General features: G+C 33.5%; 1 protein-coding gene across 1 annotated transcript; it reads left to right on the plus strand.

Annotated features, from left to right (window-relative positions):
* The first annotated feature begins 10,085 nt into the window (after positions 1-10,085).
* On the plus strand, positions 10,086-15,908 carry LOC142520735 (sugar transporter ERD6-like 6). Its single transcript, XM_075623843.1, has 18 exons — positions 10,086-10,629; positions 11,350-11,412; positions 11,508-11,597; positions 11,675-11,734; positions 11,822-11,887; positions 11,981-12,046; positions 12,129-12,204; positions 12,332-12,396; positions 12,466-12,558; positions 12,705-12,785; positions 12,887-12,971; positions 13,293-13,339; positions 13,454-13,516; positions 13,599-13,658; positions 13,802-13,867; positions 14,031-14,090; positions 14,736-14,850; positions 15,637-15,908. The coding sequence occupies exons 1-18, from the start codon at positions 10,435-10,437 to the stop codon at positions 15,747-15,749; spliced, it is 1,464 nt and encodes a 487-aa protein (XP_075479958.1). The 5' UTR covers positions 10,086-10,434; the 3' UTR covers positions 15,750-15,908.
* Positions 15,909-22,143: the final 6,235 nt, after the last annotated feature.

Genomic DNA, 22,143 nt, shown 5'->3' on the forward strand with positions numbered 1-22,143 from the left:
AATACAGATAGTAAACTCAAAAACCCAATTTTTAAACCGTTCCAAATAACTGAACATAGTGTTAAAAATATCAAAGAGAATAATTTTGAATTTATAAAAATAATACAAGATAAATTAAGTAAAATGGCAACAACAGCTAGTAGTTCAAATCAACCTATAGATCAAACTGCTCCTGAAACACCAACCTCTAATCTTAGAATAAATACCTTAAATCATGATTCAGATATTAGTGAAGCTTTAGAACAATTCCAAAATCCTACAAATAAAATCAATAAAATGGATTGGAATCAATCTTCACAAAAGTTACAAATTATTCCTGCTCCAGATTTAGGAATAATAAAACCCATAACACAATCTCGTTTTAATGCTTCTTCCGTTTATGATTGGAACATAGATGGAATGACTGAATATAATATTCTTAGTATTTTACAACAAATGACTATGGCAGCAAATGCTTATAAAACTCAAACAAATACACAAGATAGAACCATAGCCGAACTCTTCATAGCTGGTTTTTCTGGCCAAATTAAGGGTTGGTGGGACTATTATCTTACAAATCAACAACAAGAAGAAATTCTAAATTCTATAAAAATTGATGAAGATGGGATACCAATTTTAGATCAAGATGAAAATCCCCAACAAGATGTTGTAGCTACTTTAATCCTAACAATCTCTTTACATTTTATAGGTGATCCTTCACATTTAAAAGATAAAAATGCTGAATTATTATCAAATCTTAAATGTAAAAAATTAAGTGATTTTCAATGGTATAAAAATACCTTTCTAACCAGAGTCATGCTTAGGGAAGACTCTAATCAACCATTTTGGAAAGAAAAATTCCTAGCAGGATTACCAACTCTTTTAGGAGAAAATGTTAGAAATAAAATTAGGGAATCACGTGGAAAACAAATAATTCCTTATAATGAATTTACTTATGGTCAATTAATTAGTTTAACTCAACAAGAAGGTTTAAAAATATGTCAAGATCTAAAATTACAAAAATATTTAAAATGGGAAATGAAAAGAATAAAACAAGAATTAGGAACTTTCTGTCAACAATTCGATATAAATCCTAATAAACCTTCACCTTCTAAATGCTTAGGAAATTGTAGTGAATCTTATGAAAAACCTTATAGAAAAAATTTTAAATACAATAAGAAAAATATTAAATCAAAAGAAGAATTTTATAAGAAACCTTATAAGAAATTTAAAAATTTCAAACAATATCCTAAAAAATCATTTAAAGATATTGAATGTTATAAATGTCATAAAAAAGGACATACTGCTAATTATTGTAGATTGAATAAATAGTTAAATGAATTAGAATTAAATGAAGAATTATTAAATAAAATTTCTAATCTTTTAATTGATTCTTCTGAGTAAGAATTAGAAAATTTTTCTTCTAAAGATGAAAATGAATCTTTACAAATAAATGAATTAATTACATCTAGTAACGAATCTGAAAAACAAATTAACATGCTTTCAAAAGATCAACAATTCCTTATTGATATTCTAAAAAATATAAATGATCCCAATATTCAAAAAAAATATCTTGAAAAAATTTTAAAATCTCTCAAAGAAAATAAAGAAGAAAAAACAGAAATAAAATATACTACTTTACCAAATAATTCTAAAAATACTTACGACCTAAAAAGAAAGAAAATAAAAAATAAAGAGTTAACAATCCAAGATTTACAAAAAGATATAAAAGAAATAAAACTAGAACTAAAAGAATTAAAAGAAAAACAAAAACAAGATTCAGAAATATTCAAAGGAATATTAGATAATATTAAAAATTTCGAAGAATCTGAAGATAATGAAATTAAAAACATTCAAAACCTTGAGAAAATTTCAGAAGACTTTCTTTTTGTATTAAGAGAAATAACCTCTAGAAAATACATACTAAAAATAAATCTGGTATTTTCAGAAAATTTCAAAATCAGTACAATAGCGCTTTTTGATACTGGTGCTGATTTAAATTGTATAAAATCAGGGATAGTACCTAAAAATTTTCAAGAAAAAACTAATGAAAAACTTTCGGCTACTAACAATTCTAAATTAAATGTTAATTCAAAAACAGAAGCATCAATATTAAACAATGGAGTTTTTATTAAAACTACATTTATTCTAGTTAATGATATACATCATACTGTAATTCTAGGAACATCTTTTATAGGATTAATTACTCCATATAAAGTAAATAATAATTCTATCTCTTTTAAATATAATTACAAAAAATTAGAATTTGAATTCTTAGAAAAACCTCGTACAAGAAATCTCAATTTAATAAAAGCATATTCTATATATGAAAATAGTATTAATGTTCTAATTCAAGGAAAAAATTTTCACCTAGAAAATCTCAAAAAAGATATTTCCCAAAAAAGAATAATAAAACAGTTAGAAACACAAGAATTTCAAAATAAAATTTCAAAACTCCAAAAACTATTAGAAACAGAAATTTGTTCAGAAATTCCAAATGCTTTTTGGAATAGAAAACAACATATTGTAGATCTCCCTTATGAACAAGATTTTAATGATAAACAAATCCCAACCAAAGCTAGACCAATACAAATGAATTCTGATCTAGAAGAACATTGTAAAAAAGAAATACAAGATTTAGAAAAGAAAGGTCTGATTTCCAAATCCAGATTTCCTTGGAGTTGTGCTGCTTTTTATGTTAATAAAAATTTTGAAATCGAAAGAGGGACTCCCAGATTAGTAATAAATTATAAACCATTAAATAAAGCATTAAAATGGATCAGATACCCTATACCAAATAAAAAAGATCTATTACAAAAACTCCATAATGCTTCTATATTTTCAAAATTTGATATGAAATCCGGATTTTGGCAAATACAGATTTCTCAAAAGGACAGATACAAAACTGCTTTTACAGTCCTTTTTGGACAATATGAATGGAATGTAATGCCTTTTGGGTTGAAAAATGCCCCTTCTGAATTCCAAAGAATTATGAATGAAATTTTCAATGATTATTCAAAATATTGCATAGTTTATATCGATGATGTCTTAGTCTTTTCGAACAACATAGATGAGCATATAAAACACCTAAAAACATTCCTTTATATTACAAAACAAAATGGTTTAGTGGTATCCAAATCAAAAATGAGCCTGTTTCAGACTAAAATCAGATTTTTAGGACACTACATATCACAGGGAACTATTACACCTATTGAAAGATCTTTGCAATTTGCAAATAAATTCCCTGATAAAATACTTGATAAAAATCAATTACAAAGATTTTTGAAAGTTTAAATTATGTTCTAGATTTCTGTCCTAACATTAATAGAATAGCAAAACCTTTACATGATAGGCTTAAGAAAAACCCAGTTCCATGGACAGAAAAACATACATAATTAGTCCAGATAATCAAAAAACAAGTATTAGAAATTCCATGTTTACATATTGCAGATCCTAGCCTACCGAAAATAGTTGAGACAGATGCCTCAGATCTAGGATATGGAGGTATTTTAAAACAAAAACAAGGAGACAGAGAGTGTATAGTTCAGTATACATCAGCCCATTGGAATGACACCCAAAAGAATTATTCTACTATAAAAAAGGAAATTTTGGGCATTGTTTTATGCATTCAAAAATTTCAAAGTGACTTATTAAATCAAAATTTTTTACTAAGAATAGATTGTAAAAGTGCGAAAGAAATTTTACAAAAAGATGTTCAAAATCTTGCATCAAAACAAATTTTTGCATGATGGCAGGCTATATTAAGTATTTTTGATTTTAATATTGAATTTATCAAAGGAGATACAAATTCTCTACCAGACTTCCTTACCCGAGAATTTCTTCAAGACAGAGTCAATGCCGCCGAAAAAAGATAAAGACAAAAAGCCTATCCAAACCTCTGTTGATCCAGTAAAACCAAAAAGTTGGTATGAAATTGTTACAAATGAAGAAGAGCTCAACACTGCCCAGTCCAAACTCCAAATTCCAAAGAAAGAAAACTGTGATATTGAAACCAGACTTCAAATTCTTGAAGCTCTTCTTGAAGCATCAAAGGACAAAAAAGCTCTAGAAAAATAAAATTCTGAAGAAAAAACCTCAAAAATCCAAGTTTCAAATACTTTCCAGGTATTATCAAATTCAAATGATTCCCCTACAACATCTTCACAAAAACAATCTTTAAATTCTCAGCTTTCTTTGACCCAACCTTATTTAAAAACCTCTTCAGAATTTTTTGAAAAACCTATGTGGCAAAATATTATTAATACTGAAAGAGGATTCGATAGTTCTGAACCATTCCAGATTCTTCAAAAATATTTTGGGAAAGGAAGATATTATAAACCATATGATTTTAATAAATCCCCTTATTTCTATCAAGCCATTCTTGAAATTACAGAATCAGTAATATTTAAAAATTTCTTCCTAGAAGAGAAACATGAAGATCCGGCATATTCTACTTGTAAGATTCTCAAAGTCATTGCTCCGGCTGATTGGGGATATGACTTAACCAAATCCCTATTCTTTCCAGAAAAACTTAAAGAAACACCTTTCTTTGAAATACATTTTAATTATTGGGATTATCAACAAGCATGGTACAATTCCTTTTTGATCCAAAACCAAAAACATAAACACACATGGCTTTTCTATTTTGACACAAAAATATGTGATCCCAAACAATTTCCATTTTGGTAGAATTCATGGTGGGAATTTTTCGGATCATCATATGAAATTCTAAAACCCCCAATCCAAAGTTCGTTCAATTTATTCAAAGCCCAGTATAAACCCACAGATGAAGAAAAGTCATTACAACCCTTAGCCCTTTTTTGTACAAAATTTTATGTTCCATGGGTTCTTGCTTGGACAGTAGAACTTTCTGATCAAAAACACCCAGTGCTCATAAGAAGATTCAAAGTTAAATGGTGGGATAAATTTAAAAGTCCTCCAAGCCTTTCAATTATGAATATTAAAAAGTGGATTAAAGACTGTAATATCAAGACTCCAGAAACATTCCAAACACCACAGCAGACAGACTTTTTGGAACAAAAATCTCAAATGGCAGCTATGCTTGCAACAGCAAAAACTCCTGAAGAAATGCAGGCAATATTGATGAAATTTACACCAGCCTTATCAAACAGATCAGAATCTCCAGAGCCCTCTATCCATTTGGACGATGATGATGATGGACCTATTTTTGGAAACAGTGGAATGTAAATATGAATTGTAATTTATAATTTTCGTATTTTGATTGTAATATTTGTATAAAAAAAATGAAAAATGACATCAAAATGATACAAGCATGACAAGGACAAATACAATTCAAGATTCCGAAAATATCCTTGAAGATGTCTATAAAAAGAAGACAAGGCCTCCAAGGAAAGGCAAGTTTTTTGATACCAAGTTTTGATTCCCACTTTCTCTTTCTTTCTTCTCTCTTCTCTTTCTTACTTTTCCTACTTTCTCCACTCACATTCAAGGTGTTCTTACCCTTCAAGCTTTATGTTCTTGAAGAATTTGTAAATCCTTTGAAGATTTATATTGAAGTTCTTATTTTGATTCCAAGGTGTGTTTTATTTATGTGTTAAATACTTGTATATATATATATTATATATTATATGGCCGGTTAAACCGCCTAAATATATATATAAATACCTATATATATATCTTTGAAGATTTTGTGGTGTTCTTTGCAAAAGTATGCTCTACATACAATCCTTTAAAGATTGTATGCAATAAGAAACTGGAGGAACCTCAAATCTTTAAAGATCTTTAAATTCCTGCATTTAAATTCTTGTATTTAAATTCCTGTCTTTAAATTCCGCATTTATATATATATTATTATACATATTATATGGCTGGTTCTACCGCCTAATTTATTTATTGTTGTTGCATTTTCCTTTTATTAATTGCTCATTATTATTATATTTATATATATATATATATATATATATATATATATATATATATATATATATAACAAACGTTAATTCTCAGAAAAGAAGAAAGAAAAATCGAAACTTCAGAGAATTTTCAAGATTTTGATATTAGATTTTGAGTTGCGAGAAATCCGTCCGTCTGAATTGTAATCCGACTTCAGTACTGTGTTCCTATCAATGCAGGCTACAACTGGACGTAAGTTTTGTTACGTTTAGATACGATTTGAAATTATGATGTTGTCAGAATTGAATAGGAATCATATATGGTGTTTCTGATACAGTAGACATCGTATATTTGAAGTCAGAATGAAAAACAGACTGTTTATGTAATTGTTATGAATTTTGGAGTCGATTTAATTGAGAATCGATATCAGATTTATATCATCGTTGAGATTCTGATTTCTACCGATATTAATTATGAGTTCTAGTGTTATATCTGCGATGTTGAAATTGACAAAGTTATCGAGATTGTATTATTATGCCGTCGAAACATCAGTTGATTGATATGGATCAGATTCGGTATTGATTTAGATGGTATTGTGGTATCATATGTCGATTGGCATTGATCCGATTATGTTTTGATTTGGGTATTGATCAGAACAGGTTTTGAACTGAGTTATGTACTGATATTGTATCTATTCGATTGTCATTATCAGATCGGGTTTGGACAGAGTTGAATTTGGGACTTCGTCTTCGTCGGACCGAGAAGATAAAGGTATAAATTAATGTTGAGTTGGGATTGTACAACTCGAGTGAGGTTTGGCTCGAGTTTCCCTAAATCACATACTTTACCTTATTGAATTGATTTGATTGATGTACTTGTTCTCTTGATTTATAGATAGCAGGTATTAGACGAGTAATCTTGTGACAGAAGTGCCTGATAGTGACGGGATCGCCACGGGCACATTGCACGATGTCACAAGATAGTGTATTGGCGATAGTGCCAAAGTCTGTCACCGGATGTTTGGCTATCGATGTGGATAGAATTGTAGCTTCTTCTATTACTGGTGATCGATACCGTATCGATGTGGATAGAATCATAACTTCTTCTATTACTGATGGTCGATATCATATCAATGTGGATAGAATCGGAGTTCCTTCTATTACTGGTGATCGATACTATACCGATGTGGATAGAATCCGAGCTTCTTCTATTACTGGTGATCGATATCATATCGACGTGGATAGAACTGGAGTCTTTTCTATTACTGTTGGTCGATATGGGAATACCCACATCTGGAAACCGGGATCCCTAGACTAGGATTGAGTCTAGTCTAAAATGTGGAGTAATGAGTCTAATTGACAGTTTATATTGAGTTATGTTGATTATGTTCCTGAATATGGTACATGATGAATTATGTTCCTGATGATGGTACATGTTTAGAATAGGATTTATTCTTGATATGGATTTATATTCTGATTTGGATACATGTTAGAAATATCTGTTATATGCTTTTATATTGTTTTTATGATTGCATGTATACATGATTTATACTGAGAATGTAATTCTCACCGGAGTTATCCGGCTGTTGTCTTATTTGTATGTGTGCATGGCAACAGGTGGGATAGGATCAGGGTCAAGAAAAGAACGAGGCTGGACTAGATAGTGTGGAGATCTGGGCTCTGAGGCAACTTAGGATTCAGGACTGTCATATAGTTGAACCTAGTTGAATTCTTGTAGATAACACAAGATTTGTATGTTTATGTTTAATATGTAATTTGTAGTAAATTACATTACGTTTCTGCTTTGTATTTTTTTTAAAAAAAAAAATTAGACCCTGTGTATAATAATTGATTGATTCATTCCTAAGAATGATTAAAATTGGAATTAGCGTCTGGGTCCCCACAAAAAGTGTGGTGTGTGTTCATGTGGGGTGGGGAGTGAAAACCCTAGGATTCTAGTAGTGGTGTGCGTGAGTTATGAAGTGTTTTAGGGTTTAAAAACTCAATCTTTTGATATAAATAATTGGTTAAAAATCTAAGTCCAATAACTTTGGTATAATAGGCCATTATAAGTGGGAAAAATATGTCATTTAGGAAAGTTTTTGAAAATATTAACCGAGCCTCCAAAAAGTCCCTGTTTTCGTCAAAAATCTTGAAAACACAATTTTATGCATTCAACTAGAAAATCGTATTTTAATCATGTAAACATGCCTACCAAATCTAATCAATGCAATTAAAATGAGTTAATTAAGCATTTTTTATTTTCCTAAATTTGCATACAGTTGATTACGTTATCGCATTTTGGACCTTACATAATATATCTTATTCATACAGTTGATTACGTTGTCACATTTTGGACCTTACATAATATATCTTATTCATGATCTCATCCAACTTTTGAAAAATATTCTCTCAATTATTATATGATATTGAGTCGAGATTGTAATAAGAATATTTTTTTTATTCGCTATATTTATATTTTCTTCATAATTAAGTGAACTAATTCGGGTATCCAAATTGGAGAAATATGATATACAAAAATCTCATAAAAATATATTTTTATTTACATGAATCCACTTAAAACCTTTAATTGAAAGCATATTTTATGGTAACTTTTTACATATTTTACGATGATTGAATCCTGAAAGTAGAATGATGGAAAAGGTAGCGATTGACCGTTGAATAATTTTAGTTTTTTGAAATTTATTATCATTTCTTGTCATAAGTTTTGATAAAGCATAACACATTCAATTTTATAGATCGGTTAGAAATTAATTTTTAAACAAACTATTATGTTAGGATTGAGTATGACCATTTGAAAGAGTCTGTACAGTTTTTGGTATCAGAACCGTTCTATTCACCTTGTTGGTCATTTTTTGAGATCGAGCTGATTTTTCTGCTGATCGCCCTAGTTTGACCTACTGGTTTAGTCTGTTGGACCGACCTATTTATCTGCCAGTTCTATTGATGTAGTATGTTAAGCTGAATCAAGCAGATGCTATTTTGTTGAATTTTCTGCTATGATTGAATTCGAGTTTCAGATTTTCTCGAAACTTTTAACTTTTGATTTACTAACTACATTTTCGATAGCGACAAAATAACAATTTTTGTTATTATCAAAATTTAAAATCGATAATATCTGTTCGACCAACATATTATTACAATTTAAATTGGGAAAATATAAACTAAAAGATTAATAATAATAAAAATTCGAGTCATACTCTCGAATGGTTGGCAGTTTTAAAAAGAAATAGAAAGAAATCAATCGATTGCAACATCTCTATATTCTAGATATTTTTTTTATTTTTAAATAAACGACAATAATTGAGATGTCGCATTGGCAAAAGTCTGCAGAAATGATAAGTTATATACTTATAATATGCATTTGTTAACCACTAATAATTCCGTCAACATTCAGTGGTTCACGGCCATGCGAGAAGGTATAAGCTTTTGTATGAAAAAGGTTTTCAAAATGTCCATATTGCATCGGACTTTCTGTTGGTAGTGCAAGCAATCACTACCAATCAGAATATTACCGAAATATCGTACGTCACGTTAGCAATAAAGTGAAAATTGAATATATATATTTTTTTAAAAAAGGTAGAAGTTAGCAAACTCTGAGTATACAGTTCATTTTCCGTATTAAACTTCAAATGACTCATCATAGAGACAAAAAAAATTAAAAATCATAAGAATTATATGACCAAATATATATTCCAGTTTTCGTATTCAGTATTGTTTGATATACACTTTTATCAATCTACCTTTATTTTATGACAAAAACTTGTGCGAGACAGTCCCACGGGTCGTATTTTGTGAGACGAATCTCTTATTTGGGTCATCCATGAAAAAGTAGAATTTTTTATGCTAAGACTAATACTTTTTATTGTGAATATCGGTAGGGTTGACCCGTCTCACAGATAAAGATTCGTGAGACCGTCTCACAAGAGACCTGCTCTTCCAGTTTTCGTATTCAGTATTGTTTAATATACTCTTTTATCAATATACCTTTATTTGATTTACGTTTTAATTATTATTTTGTTTATTATTAAATAAAATATAAAAATGAATATTTTTTTGTAAAATTTATTTTTTTTAATAATTTTTTTAATCAATATGAAAACGCAACAAGTCTAAATAAATATATTTGACAGAACAGATATTTCAACTTTAAAAACGATAAGCTATTTCCGGATAATCTGTATTAAATTTAATGATGATTTAATCGCCCGCCATCCATCCATGTGATGTGAACATGAATCCCGGCTGTCGTTTCAGTTCTGGATTACACGTAGATTGATTGATATAATCCTGGAAACCAGCCAATAAATCTTGAGCACCTGTATAAGCTTTCGCGTTTGTGTTTGATTTTATCAAGCAATAAAAAAATGCACACACGACACTTCTTTTGCGCCAGCACACCAAGAATCCACAGCTCCAATTGGGTTCTGGAGAAACTTCAAGATGCCCAGTGTAGTCCATTTCTTTATATATATAGTTGGAGTAAAATCACCAAGAATCAGTTTTTGGAACTGGGTTTTCATTTTACTGTATCCCACGTGATTTGTAGAGGAGGGGAAAAATGAGCGGGAGGGATGATGGAGAAGATGGGAGGGGGGACTTGAGGAAGCCATTTTTGCATACTGGGAGTTGGTATAGAATGGGTTCGAGGCAGTCTAGCTTGATGGGCTCTTCTCAGGCGATTAGGGACAATTCCGTCTCTCTGTTGGCTTGTGTCCTGATTGTGGCTTTGGGTCCTATCCAGACTGGTTTCACTGTACTTTGTTCTTTCATTTTCACTAGATAAATCTTCTTGCTTTTTCGGTTTTCTTTGAGCTATTGATCTGTGTTATAGGCTTAGAGTAGGCTGTTTCATTCATAGTGTTGGATGGGTGATGAAACTTTCTATTTTAGGAAAATTGCATTTTCAAGTGGAGAGATTTTTGTTGCTGATAATGGTAATTGATTGTGTTCTCTTTTGTAACTGCAAGTCTATAAGCTTGTGGTTGCTGAGGGGTGCTGAATTCTATTTGGAAAAAAATATGCACAAAAGTTAGAAGGCTACTTCATTTTATAAAACAATCCAATCTTCCCCTTTTGCCTTGGCATTTAGAGAAGTGGGAAAAAATAACATGTTGAGGTCGATGGAATAGATTACTCAACTTCTGTATGTTTGTGACATTGTCTCTTTAAGATTGTCACACCAAGAATGTAGTTCAAAATTTAGTTGTTTTTGTCATGCTAAAAAGGGGATGTATGAGTAATTCTTAACCAACGCTTATAACTTGTTCAATCATTGGCTCAAATTTCTTAATTGGAACTCGTACAAGAACTTTTATATGGATCTACTTCTAATTCCAGTTCCTGTTCTTTGCTGTCAAATATGTGTTTAAGTTATTTTTTCTTTTTCCTTCTCGTGAACTGGTATGCTATTGGACTCTTGAGTACATGTGTTCATAAGTACTAACTAATTATTCCTTTCCTTTTTGTTGTCAAGTGTGGTTATTCTTCTCCAACACAGTCTGATATCACCAAAGATCTTAAGCTCACTGTCTCACAGGTGAGGAATTGTTAAATTTTCTTGTTTTAATTTAAATCGTTTTCTTTTTCCATGATTATACCATCACTTGTTTCTGTTATTAATTATTGGATCAGTTCTCCTTATTTGGTTCATTATCGAATGTGGGTGCTATGGTCGGGGCACTAGCTAGCGGTCAAATTTCTGAGCACATAGGACGTAAAGGGGTACATTTTTCTCCCAACAATTATGATGTTTGCATTAAGTGTTTTTGTTTCTTGACATTTTTTCATTGGTATCGCAGTCTCTAATGGTCGCTGCCATACCTAATATCATCGGTTGGCTTACTATATCATTTTCCACGGTGAGTTTTCAGTAATGTAATACCATACTTTTACTTCCAAAAATTGAACTTTTAAATTGCCACCGTTTGTGTTTACTTTTATATCAGGACTTCTCATTTCTGTATATGGGAAGATTGTTGGAAGGATTCGGTGTGGGTATGATCTCTTACACGGTAGATACACAAGCTTTTCACATGTTTATTTATGATGTCAAGTGTATCTTGTAAACATCAGCCCTGTAATAATCTTCTCTGATTCGATTTTAGGTTCCCGTGTATCTCGTGGAAATAGCGCCACAAAATCTGAGAGGAGCACTTGGTTCCGTGAACCAGGTCTGATGAGAGCACTCTCATTTTTTCCCCTTGTTGTCACTAACACAAAGTGACTGAATTCTACTTTTGCTATATGATGTAGCTCTGTGTCACAATTGGAGTGTTGCTGGCGTATATACTCGGATTATTTGTTCATTGGAGAGTGCTTGCCGTTCTTGGTAATACCCTAACACATATTTTATGATCTTTGTCGCCTGTTTTTGAAATCAATTTTCATGTTACACTTTCTTTGATTAGTTCACTACAAGGCTTCCAAAGTAGTGACAGTATTCTTTTCATTGACAGGAATACTGCCGTGCCTAGTGTTGATACCAGGCCTCTTTTTTATTCCAGAATCTCCTCGCTGGCTGGTGAGTCTTTTGAAAATGTTTTCCAAAGACAAATTCTAGTACTCATATAACTGTCATTTTGAAAATTAGGCTAAAGTGGGGATGACAGAGGATTTTGAAGCTTCTCTGCAAGTTCTTCGAGGATTTGATACTGATATTACACTTGAAGTAAATGAAATAAAGGTGAGTGTTTAAGTTTGTTTTTGTGATAAATACGTTATGGATATGAATACACACCATCGTCATTTCTTTTTAGCTTATGATAATATAATCATTTCCTTAGAAAATACAAACTATCAGATTTCATACGACGATTTTTTGTTTGCCAGAGGTCTGTAGCTTCAACAAGCCGAAGAACAGCAATACGTTTCGCAGATCTCAAAATGAGAAAACTTTGGTTACCTCTGATGGTACTTTAAAGGGTTCTCTGTTTTCTGTGATTATGTTGTGTTACTTCTCATATGCTGAGTCGTTTTTGACCACTTTTTGTGTTCTTTAACATACACTGCAGATAGGAATTGGGTTGCTTATACTTCAACAGCTAACTGGGATGAATGGCATCATCTTCTATTCGGCAACTATTTTTGCATCAGCTGGTGAGTGACTTTTTCTTTGGTGAATGACCTAAAGACGTGAAAATGAGTTTCGCTTGGCATATGGCTGCCATGTGTATTTTGCGTTTCATAAAAGAGAAAGGGTTTTTTCTTTTCACTCATCAGCCTTGTGGATCAGAGCCCACAAGAAATTTTGTATACATTTCTCTAGCAATTATTTTGTATCTGTTGTTATTTAGTAAAAACAATTAAACTAACTTGGCAGAGAAACATAACATACAGCGTTGGAAAAATTCATTATGATTTCTATCATAAATTGATGTGGAATTCTATGGTTTTTACACGGTAGCCTCGATTGAACAGGTATCTCATCGAGCAATGTTGCAACGGTTGGTGTTGGCGCTATCCAGGTTAAATTTCTATCAATGTAGTTATTGACTTGTAGTATTTATGTTCTTTCATATTTTATCTATCAGAAAATGCCCGGATGGCTAATTAAAAGCATTTCCGAGTTCTTTTTTCAGGTTATTGCTACTGGAGTTTCTGCATGGTTGGTGGACCGAAGTGGTCGTCGGATTCTACTTTTAGTAAGTTTAGAGAAATATGACCATTTTAAAGCGTTTATAACTTATCCATATAAAGTACATTAACGGAAGATACTTGTCTCAGGTCTCCTCCTTCGGAATGATCTTCAGTCTTATACTTGCTACGGTTTCGTTCTATATAAAGGTACGTAGTTTCTTGCAACCTTTTGTTATTTTGTCGATAACAGAGTTAACATAGATGTTATTGCACACGAAAACGCTATTTGATTTCTTGTTCTCTTGTTGCTCGGGACGCTTGGTCTGTGGGCAATTTGAAAATGTTTCCAGGATTTGATATCGGAGGATTCTGCTCTCTTTGGCATACTTGGAATCCTTTCAGTGATTGGAGTGTTGGTACGTATATCTAACATACGGAATATTGTAGAAAGAACTCGACAGACTCAAAAATTCGATTAACAGATGGTTGCTTAATGTATTTTCTAGACAAAAACTACCTTCAAAATTAGCTTGTTCATGATCTCTCAATACATTTTAATCAATTCTCTTTCCATTGTAGTTGATGGTTGTTTTCTTTTCACTTGGAATGGGTCCAATTCCATGGCTTATGATGTCCGAGGTACTCTTTCGTCCCCTCTTCTACAAAGTATTTCTAGTCTCCTTTCATATTCTAACTATATTGAATGTCAGAAATTTTATTTGCATGTAAATGAACATTCCATATAGATTAGATTGTATTAAATCGCACGGGTTGTGCTATTCGCGCAAAAAGTTTGGTTTTGATATTGAATTCTCATCTTAAAAAAGCAATTCATAAAGTTTAATGTTACTTTCTCCAGTTTTCCTTCGGAAGGAAAAAGCAGAAACAATTTTAGTATTTGGATACAGTAGTGAATTTTCTTCCAAAGAAAAGGTTAAGCAGAAGCTCAGGAGCCACATTTTGTTGATTTCCGGAGTCCGCATTTTAAGCGCTTGCTTAAAATTACTTTTGCATCCGATTTTGTGTGTGTGTGTGTGTGAAAAGCTTATTATTAAAGTTTCGTATCCGAAAGTACTTGAAAAGTGCGACATAAAACCATTTCATACCGTCACACTGCTAAGACATAATCTTCGGCAAAAACGAGCATACACATGATTGAATATCTAATCTTTATTGGATGAAAAAAGTAGGCATATCGATCCCGGAATATTTTTTTAAGATTTAATTGAAATATCAATGTACTTTAGTAGATTATTGTGTAACATTAGTTACTTGGGATTTCAGATTCTTCCTGCTAAAATCAAAGGACTTGGTGGAAGTGTAGCTACTTTAGCTAACTGGTTCTTTTGCTGGGTTATTACAATGACTGCACCTTTATTACTGGCTTGGAGCACTGGAGGTTTGTGATTCTTACACTTTTCGGTTACTCTTATCTTTTTTGTTTCGCTTCGTAAACGATAATAATTGACAAAAAATAGAACCAAGATAACACATGAGATTTACAGTAGTTCAATATCAATAGGGGATATCTACTTCCAGTTGCCACTGCAGTAAATCATCACTTTAATAAAACTGGAGTTCCTTCTTTCCTAAAGACAGAATCACAGGAGCACATTCCCTGGATAGGAGTTTACCACCCTAATCTAACCCTCACACCGGGTTGATGAGATGTTATTCTTAGGATAGTACGCTGACGCTAAATCCGATGCTCCAAATCTTAACATATGGATATTATAAATGTTGATAATGTTAAAGTGGTAAAACATGAGTTCATTAGATCAACTGTTTAGAGTAGTATCCTTATGGTAGCTTGAACTCAACACCACCCACGTCGACCTTGCTGCGAAGATTGATGTGAACAATTTATGTCAGAGTAATAGTTAGGCTTGACATATATTAACAGTTTTTTCTACTAACTGTTTGCTAAAATAGTCACACTCGTACACAAACTATACCCTTCCGGAATACATAACGAATGCTCAGAGTGTAAGATGTGATGAATATCATCAAGAAAGCTACATAGTCAATATCGACGAGCACAGTTAGTTACCTCGTCTCAATGAATACAATCGAGTTTGATACGCAACTTTTTTGAATGTAAATATCACTCTGAGAATTCCGCTCTCACATTTCTACATCCGCTCTTATGACTAGCATGTTGAACTAATCGAGCATGTTTCAACAGGAAGTTTCACCATTTACACGGTTATGTGCATCTTCACTTTGGCATTTGTGGCGATTTGGGTGCCGGAAACGAAAGGAAGAACATTAGAAGAAATCCATTCCTCTTTTAGCTAAAAGTTTTCTTTTTTTTATTTCTTTGTTTTTTAATTCATTCTGCCAAATTTTGTAATAGTAACAATGTATTATTCAAGTCACCGTTGTGTCGTTCTCTTCTCTATTATTTCTATGTATGTTGTATGTTATTCAATACAGGGTAATGTTACTTACGCTCAATCTCTTGTTATAGGGTTCGCTTGGTTTTTAGGATGTGATAATTGAATGATTAATAATTTGATTGATAAATGTTTGATATGATAAGATATGTAATTTGAGAGATATATAATATCATGTGTGGTGTGAATTTAAGAAGAGTGATAAAATCATGACAAACTTATTTTTGATCAAAATATTTTTTACTCTTTTATTTTAATTTTATTTCCCATAATTTTATACTTCTCCCCAAACCTACTGCCATATTTGGTGAGCTGGGATTGCTGAAAGTTCAAAATTGTCCAGTCATAAACATAGTCAAATTGAAAACCTGACAGAAGAAGCAAGCATAGATAGATGAAGAAGCTGAATAGGTAACACAAACAAACCTTCGCGAATAAAAAGGTCGCGGAAAATTCTCTCGTACTTCTGTTTCTTGGTTCCAGCCTTCAGCCCCTGCCAAGGAAGGCTGCATATTGCCCGGACGAACAGACATGTCAATGTGTCAAAGTCGGAGACATGTCAATGTGTCAAAGTCGGGGAAATTGAGCATTTCAGATCAAGACATACCTTCCCCTTAAGAAGTACATGAAAACATATTCAAGTGATTCCAGATCATCCCTGCGACTCTGTTCTATGTATTGGCAAATGCAGCAGAACAAATCAAGCATAAACTCAATGCTTATCCAAAAACCCTTATAATGTGCAGCACTTTGAATTTCGAATCTTTCTTAGAAATGAGGATCTACGGTTCACCACTTTGAATTTCGAAGCTATTGTGCAGCGGTCGTTTGTTCTGAAGAGATAAGGGCAATGGCGGTACAAGAGCCACTTGCAATTTTTTAATTCACAGTGAGGGATATTTTGGTCATTAAAATGTCTGCAAGTAGTCGGATAAATATTATCCTTCTTCAATGCATGGATTTATTCTCTAACTCAAACAGTAAAATTTGTCTAACAAATAGTCAATGTCAAATACAAAAATGAAAGCAAACAAAAAATTACTAAATAATCCAACCTTAATAATACTTACCAAACTGGGCCTAAAATGATTATTTCGAGGATTTGTTCATGTTACCATATGAGTAGTGTTCTCTCTCTTGATCTTGGGTTGCAAGGGAACATATTTATTTTTTTTATGTAATGAAATCTGCGAGTTCATGTGAAAAAATAATTGTCGTCCTGTTACGATCCTTGGACAAATAGTTAGAGTACTATTCATGTGGGGGTAGGTTTTTTGTGAGACGGGTCAACCTTACCGTTTTTCACAATAAAAAATAATACTTTTAGCATAAAAAGTAATATTTTTTCATGGATGACTAAAATAAGAGATCTGTTTCACAAAATACGACCCGTGAGACCGTCTCACACAAATTTTTGTCTTCATGTGATGGCATCGATTGATAATTGTCGTCATGTTACGATCCTTGGACGAATAGTTGGAGTACTATTCATGTGATGGCATCGACTAATTTCTGTTTTGGTGTGTTGGTGAAGTTTTTTTCGAGGTCCCAAAAATATTTTTTAATATCTTAATATATTTGTTGCAATATCTTCTAACTTTCAAATATGAAGGAAAATTAGTTAGATATATGTAAAAATCTTCGTTTTTTTTTAATTTGCTCTCACATAATCAAACACATAGGTCGACGGCTAGTTTAATAGTAAATTTACTCTATTTGATGGAGAAACTCGTTATTATTCATTTGTATATATTTCTCTTGTCGATGTTGTATGGATTACGACTATGAGATTATGCTTTTAGAGCATGTGTAACGGTGTGATGAAGTTGATAACTTTAATAAGTGAACGCTTTGGTTTAAATTATGCACAAGTACGAATACTTGTGCGATGCACGGCAAAAATTCACTAGTAAATGTGTAAAACGTTTACACCAAAACCAAAGCTAGTGAGTATAACAAAACAAAATTCCTTGACAACCCAAGGAATTAAAGTGCATCAAACTAAACCAAAATTAAAACTAGATGCGTAGAATAGAAACGTATTGCTTAAACCCAAATCCGAAACCACCATTTGAGCAACACTCTGCGTCAGTGTTGTTCTTGGGTGTTAGCAACATCAAACAACAACACGGACACGAGGTAGACAGAATCGCTCAATCTCCTTATGCAGATCTTCACTACTGAAGTTTCTCCAGCAAAGCTCCTGTGGCCGTCAGTTTATATTCTCCCCTTCACCCCTTCTTTTCAATGAATGTCGCCCTTTATGTAAAGTACTCCTTTGACCTAAATCTTCAAGGATACTTTCTACCTATAAACAAGGAAACTAGAGTTTAACAGGAATTAAACTCTAATTTAAAGCAGATACCTTATATCTTATAGATAAGTTTCCAACTTAATTAAATAATTCCTAATGACAGGATTCACTGTATCTAGGAAAAAAAATCTATCAAATTTGTTTAGAAGTGCAAAATCAAAATAATATCTTAATTGATTTCGGAATAAAATATTCCTTTCACGTTTGAGCTTGAGAATATTAAACTAAAAAAAATCTAATTAGGAATTTGCAGAATTTCATTAAAAAAATGGAATGAATACATTTTTGCCAAATGATGATCTGCTTTAGTTGAGTTCTCCTAGTTCACTTAATTTGTTTTGAAATGTGAACACTCATTTCACATCATTGATATTCTATATGATTTTACCACAAAAATAAGAATAGTAGAAGTGAAAATTTTAGATCTCAACGTCGTAAAAGTTTTACAATCAAATAAAAATTTCACATAATTTTTAAATATAAAATATTAAGTTTTAAAATTTGAGAATAATAATAATAATAATATGACACATGTTAAATACATAATTCAAAGAAATAAAAGAGTTTAATGGTTGGTTTGTGTGATTATTGTTTTTTTTTTTTTTTGACAGTAAAACTTGTAATTTTATTCAAATAATGTCAAGGTCCAAGATTACAAGATTTACTAACCAAAGAGGAAAATTTCCTGGCATCCACACAAACGAGGATGAGGAAGAAATAGCAAAAGATGCTAATGAATGTGCTATTTTATTCGCTGAGCACATCACATGGCTCAACGTTACGGAAGTGTGATTACTCATAAGTCGTCTGATATTAGTTGCAAAAGTACCAGCATAGCTAAAGTCCTCTTCTGGACGTGTGACTGCTTGCACAGCCAGAAGAAAATCCGAGCAAATTTGATTAAGTTGAAGATGATGATCATGCACCAATGAGAGTCCCTCCGCAATAGCTGTTAGTTCAGCTATAAGAACAGATTGTGGCTTAGTAATTTTCTTCCCAAACGCCAACATAGGTTGGCCCTCGTCATTGCGCGCCACTCCCCCTATCGCAAAGCTAGCAGAGGTCTCCTTATACGCTGCATCAACATCCAATCGCAGATGATTAAGGGGAGGAGCTATCCAAGTTTTCGAGGAATTTGCGGGTTCAAAACTTCTAGAATATGTTAACAACTTCCGGGCCTCCTGAAAATCATGAAGCAAAGGCTCACACCAGTCCGCATTCGCCACCACATTTCTGGAGTCTGAGTCATGAACCTTTTTTAGTCTCTCTAACCAAATTGCATAGGCACGAATTGCAAAAAATTCAAAGTCCATTCTAGTGAGTTTCTCCTTCATCCATTGGGCAATATCCAAAACCTCCATATGGCGAACTTGTTTCAAGAACCTCCAAAAGATTGTTTCTTTCCAACAAGCTTTAACAGCCCGGCATGAGAACAAAGCATGGCTCGTGGAATCCATGCCAAAATGACACAGCAGACATGCACCAGATGTAGGGACATGATGAGCCATCAAGTTTATCGATGTAGGGATGAGATGATGAATCACAAGCCACCAAAAAATGCGAACATTTGGAGGAACTGAGAGAGTCCATAAGAATTTCCACCAAGTTTTGAGTTGTGATTCTGAACTATGTGCTGGAGGCTCGTAGAAGCCAATAGCAGCTTTATATCCATCCCTGACCAAGTATATACCCTTGGAATCAAACACCCAATATCGAAAATCCTCATGTCGCGAAGAAGAGATAGGTATGGCCAAAATTTCCGATGCAATATGGGGGTAAAAAAGCTCCAGCACCAATTCAGTGTTCCATCGACCATCCTCAATGAGATTACTCACCATGCATTGATTCAGGGGTTCAGGAGTTTGTCGTATAAGTGGCCCAATCCCAGGCACCCAGCGATCTTGGAATGCATCAATGCTATCCCCATTTCCCACATGCCAGTACAAGCCTTTCTCTAATAAAGATCTGCTCCACAAAAGCGATCGCCAAATATATGATGGATTACTGCCAAGATTGGCATTCATGATATCTTGATGTCTAATATACCTGGCCTTTAGAACCCGTGCAACCAGAGAATCAAGGTTTACAATAATGAGCCATATTTGTTTTGCTAGAAGCGCCTGGTTAAACGTCTGAAGATGTCGAAAACCCATCCCACCCATACACTTTGGTTTACACAAGTCCTTCCATGATTTCCAATGTAATCGCTTTCGTCCGTCGTCCATACCCCACCAGAAGTTCGAACATTCTTTCTCTATCGCTTTACATATAGATATCGGGATACAAAAACAAGACATAGCATAGTTTGGTATAGACTGAATCACCGATTTAATCAGAGTCTCTTTACCCCCAATTGAGAATATTTTTCCTTTCCAACCTTGCATTCTTTTCACCACCCTGTCAACAAGATATATGAATTGAAGATTCTTATTTCGGGTAGAGAAAACAGGGAGACCCCTCTCCCCGCTGGAGTAGTAATAAAAAAAAAAACTAAAGTTGACTTATTAGATGAAAACGGCTCTTTCAAATTATATAATCATTTTTATGGACATAATTGATACAATTCGTGGCGATTAACGTGTGAAATTATAAATAAACTTGATGTGATCTCGTTAAAATGGGTGAGCCAGGTACGGGGCTCCAACGGACCAAATCAATAATTTATAATGTTTGGGAATTTGAGTGAAGATAATGGCTTGGATCAACACCTGCAAACAAGAAAGTAACTCGTAAATGGGCGCCGGAGGGATGTCCGGCGTGGCCACTCCGATGCTTAAGTCAGCCGGCTTTTTGATGAACACAAGCAATATTTGAGAGGAAATATGTAAGTGCTTTTAGTTCAAAGATTTCAGAAAAATTAAATGACTTTAATACCTGCTATTTATAGTGGAAGAATGGGTAGTTACCTTGATTACCACACCACCTACTAAGTCGGTTTATCATACTAGCTTCTGATGACTTCTCGGACACTCCAAACCCAAGTGGTTCTGACGGATTAGACTGCCTGTATCGATCACACTCGAGTGTGGTGTAATTCTCGACGTGGCCTGGGTAGTTGGTTACCTGGGTACCTGTATGAGAAACCAGGTGGAGGAAAAGTACCCGGGCAGTTGGCTTCTGATCCGGGCTATTCAACCGATAACCCGGGTCATCATTAACCCGGAAATGGGTCACCATTAACCAGGACCTTTACAGGGGTATCACCACACATCCTAAAAATAGTCGGGCTAGAGCTTGACTCGCTGTCCCGATCACTCATGCACGTTTACTCCAAAACATATCACAGAGTGAATAAGAGCATTGGGTCTCTAAATATCCTGCAAAAGTGATGAGGTGTCAGGCTTCCATATCTCTCAGGTTTTGAACATTCATCGTTTAGTACTCTCGGGAAATCCAATGAATGTCATTATGCTGCATGCGTTAACAGTGATACCGCCGAAAATTGTTCGTATTCCGAGGTAATAATGAGCCTGTTTCCTCAATACCCGTACACGTCTTTTCATCTGCCTGCTCAATTTCCTAGATTCCCTCTGATCGTCCGATTGGATTCGGATCGACGATGGAGACTGATTCCTTCCTATATATATATACAGTAATCTGCTTACCTATTCTCCTACATTCCATCAATTCAGTCCTCAAGAAGTGCAATGGCGGGTTCCAGTGGTTCGAAAGCTCCCGACATGGCAGCAGAGCTCATGCAAGCAGCTTTTGAGAAACGGAAATCTGAATTGGAAGATGAAGTCTTCCAAAAGATCCTCCATTACTGGGAGGAGCTGCAAGGACTTCAGCTTCTTCACGAGTGGGAGGAGACTATCACTCCTGAACTGGTGGCCAAGCTTGCAAAGTATCGGGAACGCTTGCAGATTTTTGATACGGAGGACCTCTTTGAGGACGACTTCATCCTCCAACTATTGCTTCATAAAGAGAGGAGGACGCTGCAGAAGATTGCCGACTCCGCTAGCTTTATGAAGGCGTTCACCGG

Source organism: Primulina tabacum, chromosome 12 (assembly GCF_025594145.1).
Source record: "Primulina tabacum isolate GXHZ01 chromosome 12, ASM2559414v2, whole genome shotgun sequence".
In the NCBI taxonomy this organism is placed as follows: Eukaryota; Viridiplantae; Streptophyta; class Magnoliopsida; order Lamiales; family Gesneriaceae; genus Primulina; species Primulina tabacum.

What these genes read in the sequence shown, in the direction of transcription:
- LOC142520735 (XM_075623843.1), top strand. Translation starts at nt 10,435, where the DNA reads ATGAGCGGGAGGGATGATGGAGAAGATGGGAGGGGGGACTTGAGGAAG. An exon ending in CGGTTTCGTTCTATATAAAG is followed by an intron (nt 13,659 to 13,801) that starts GTACGTAGTTTC and finishes AAATGTTTCCAG; the next exon opens with GATTTGATATCGGAGGATTC. An exon ending in ACTGGCTTGGAGCACTGGAG is followed by an intron (nt 14,851 to 15,636) that starts GTTTGTGATTCT and finishes ATGTTTCAACAG; the next exon opens with GAAGTTTCACCATTTACACG.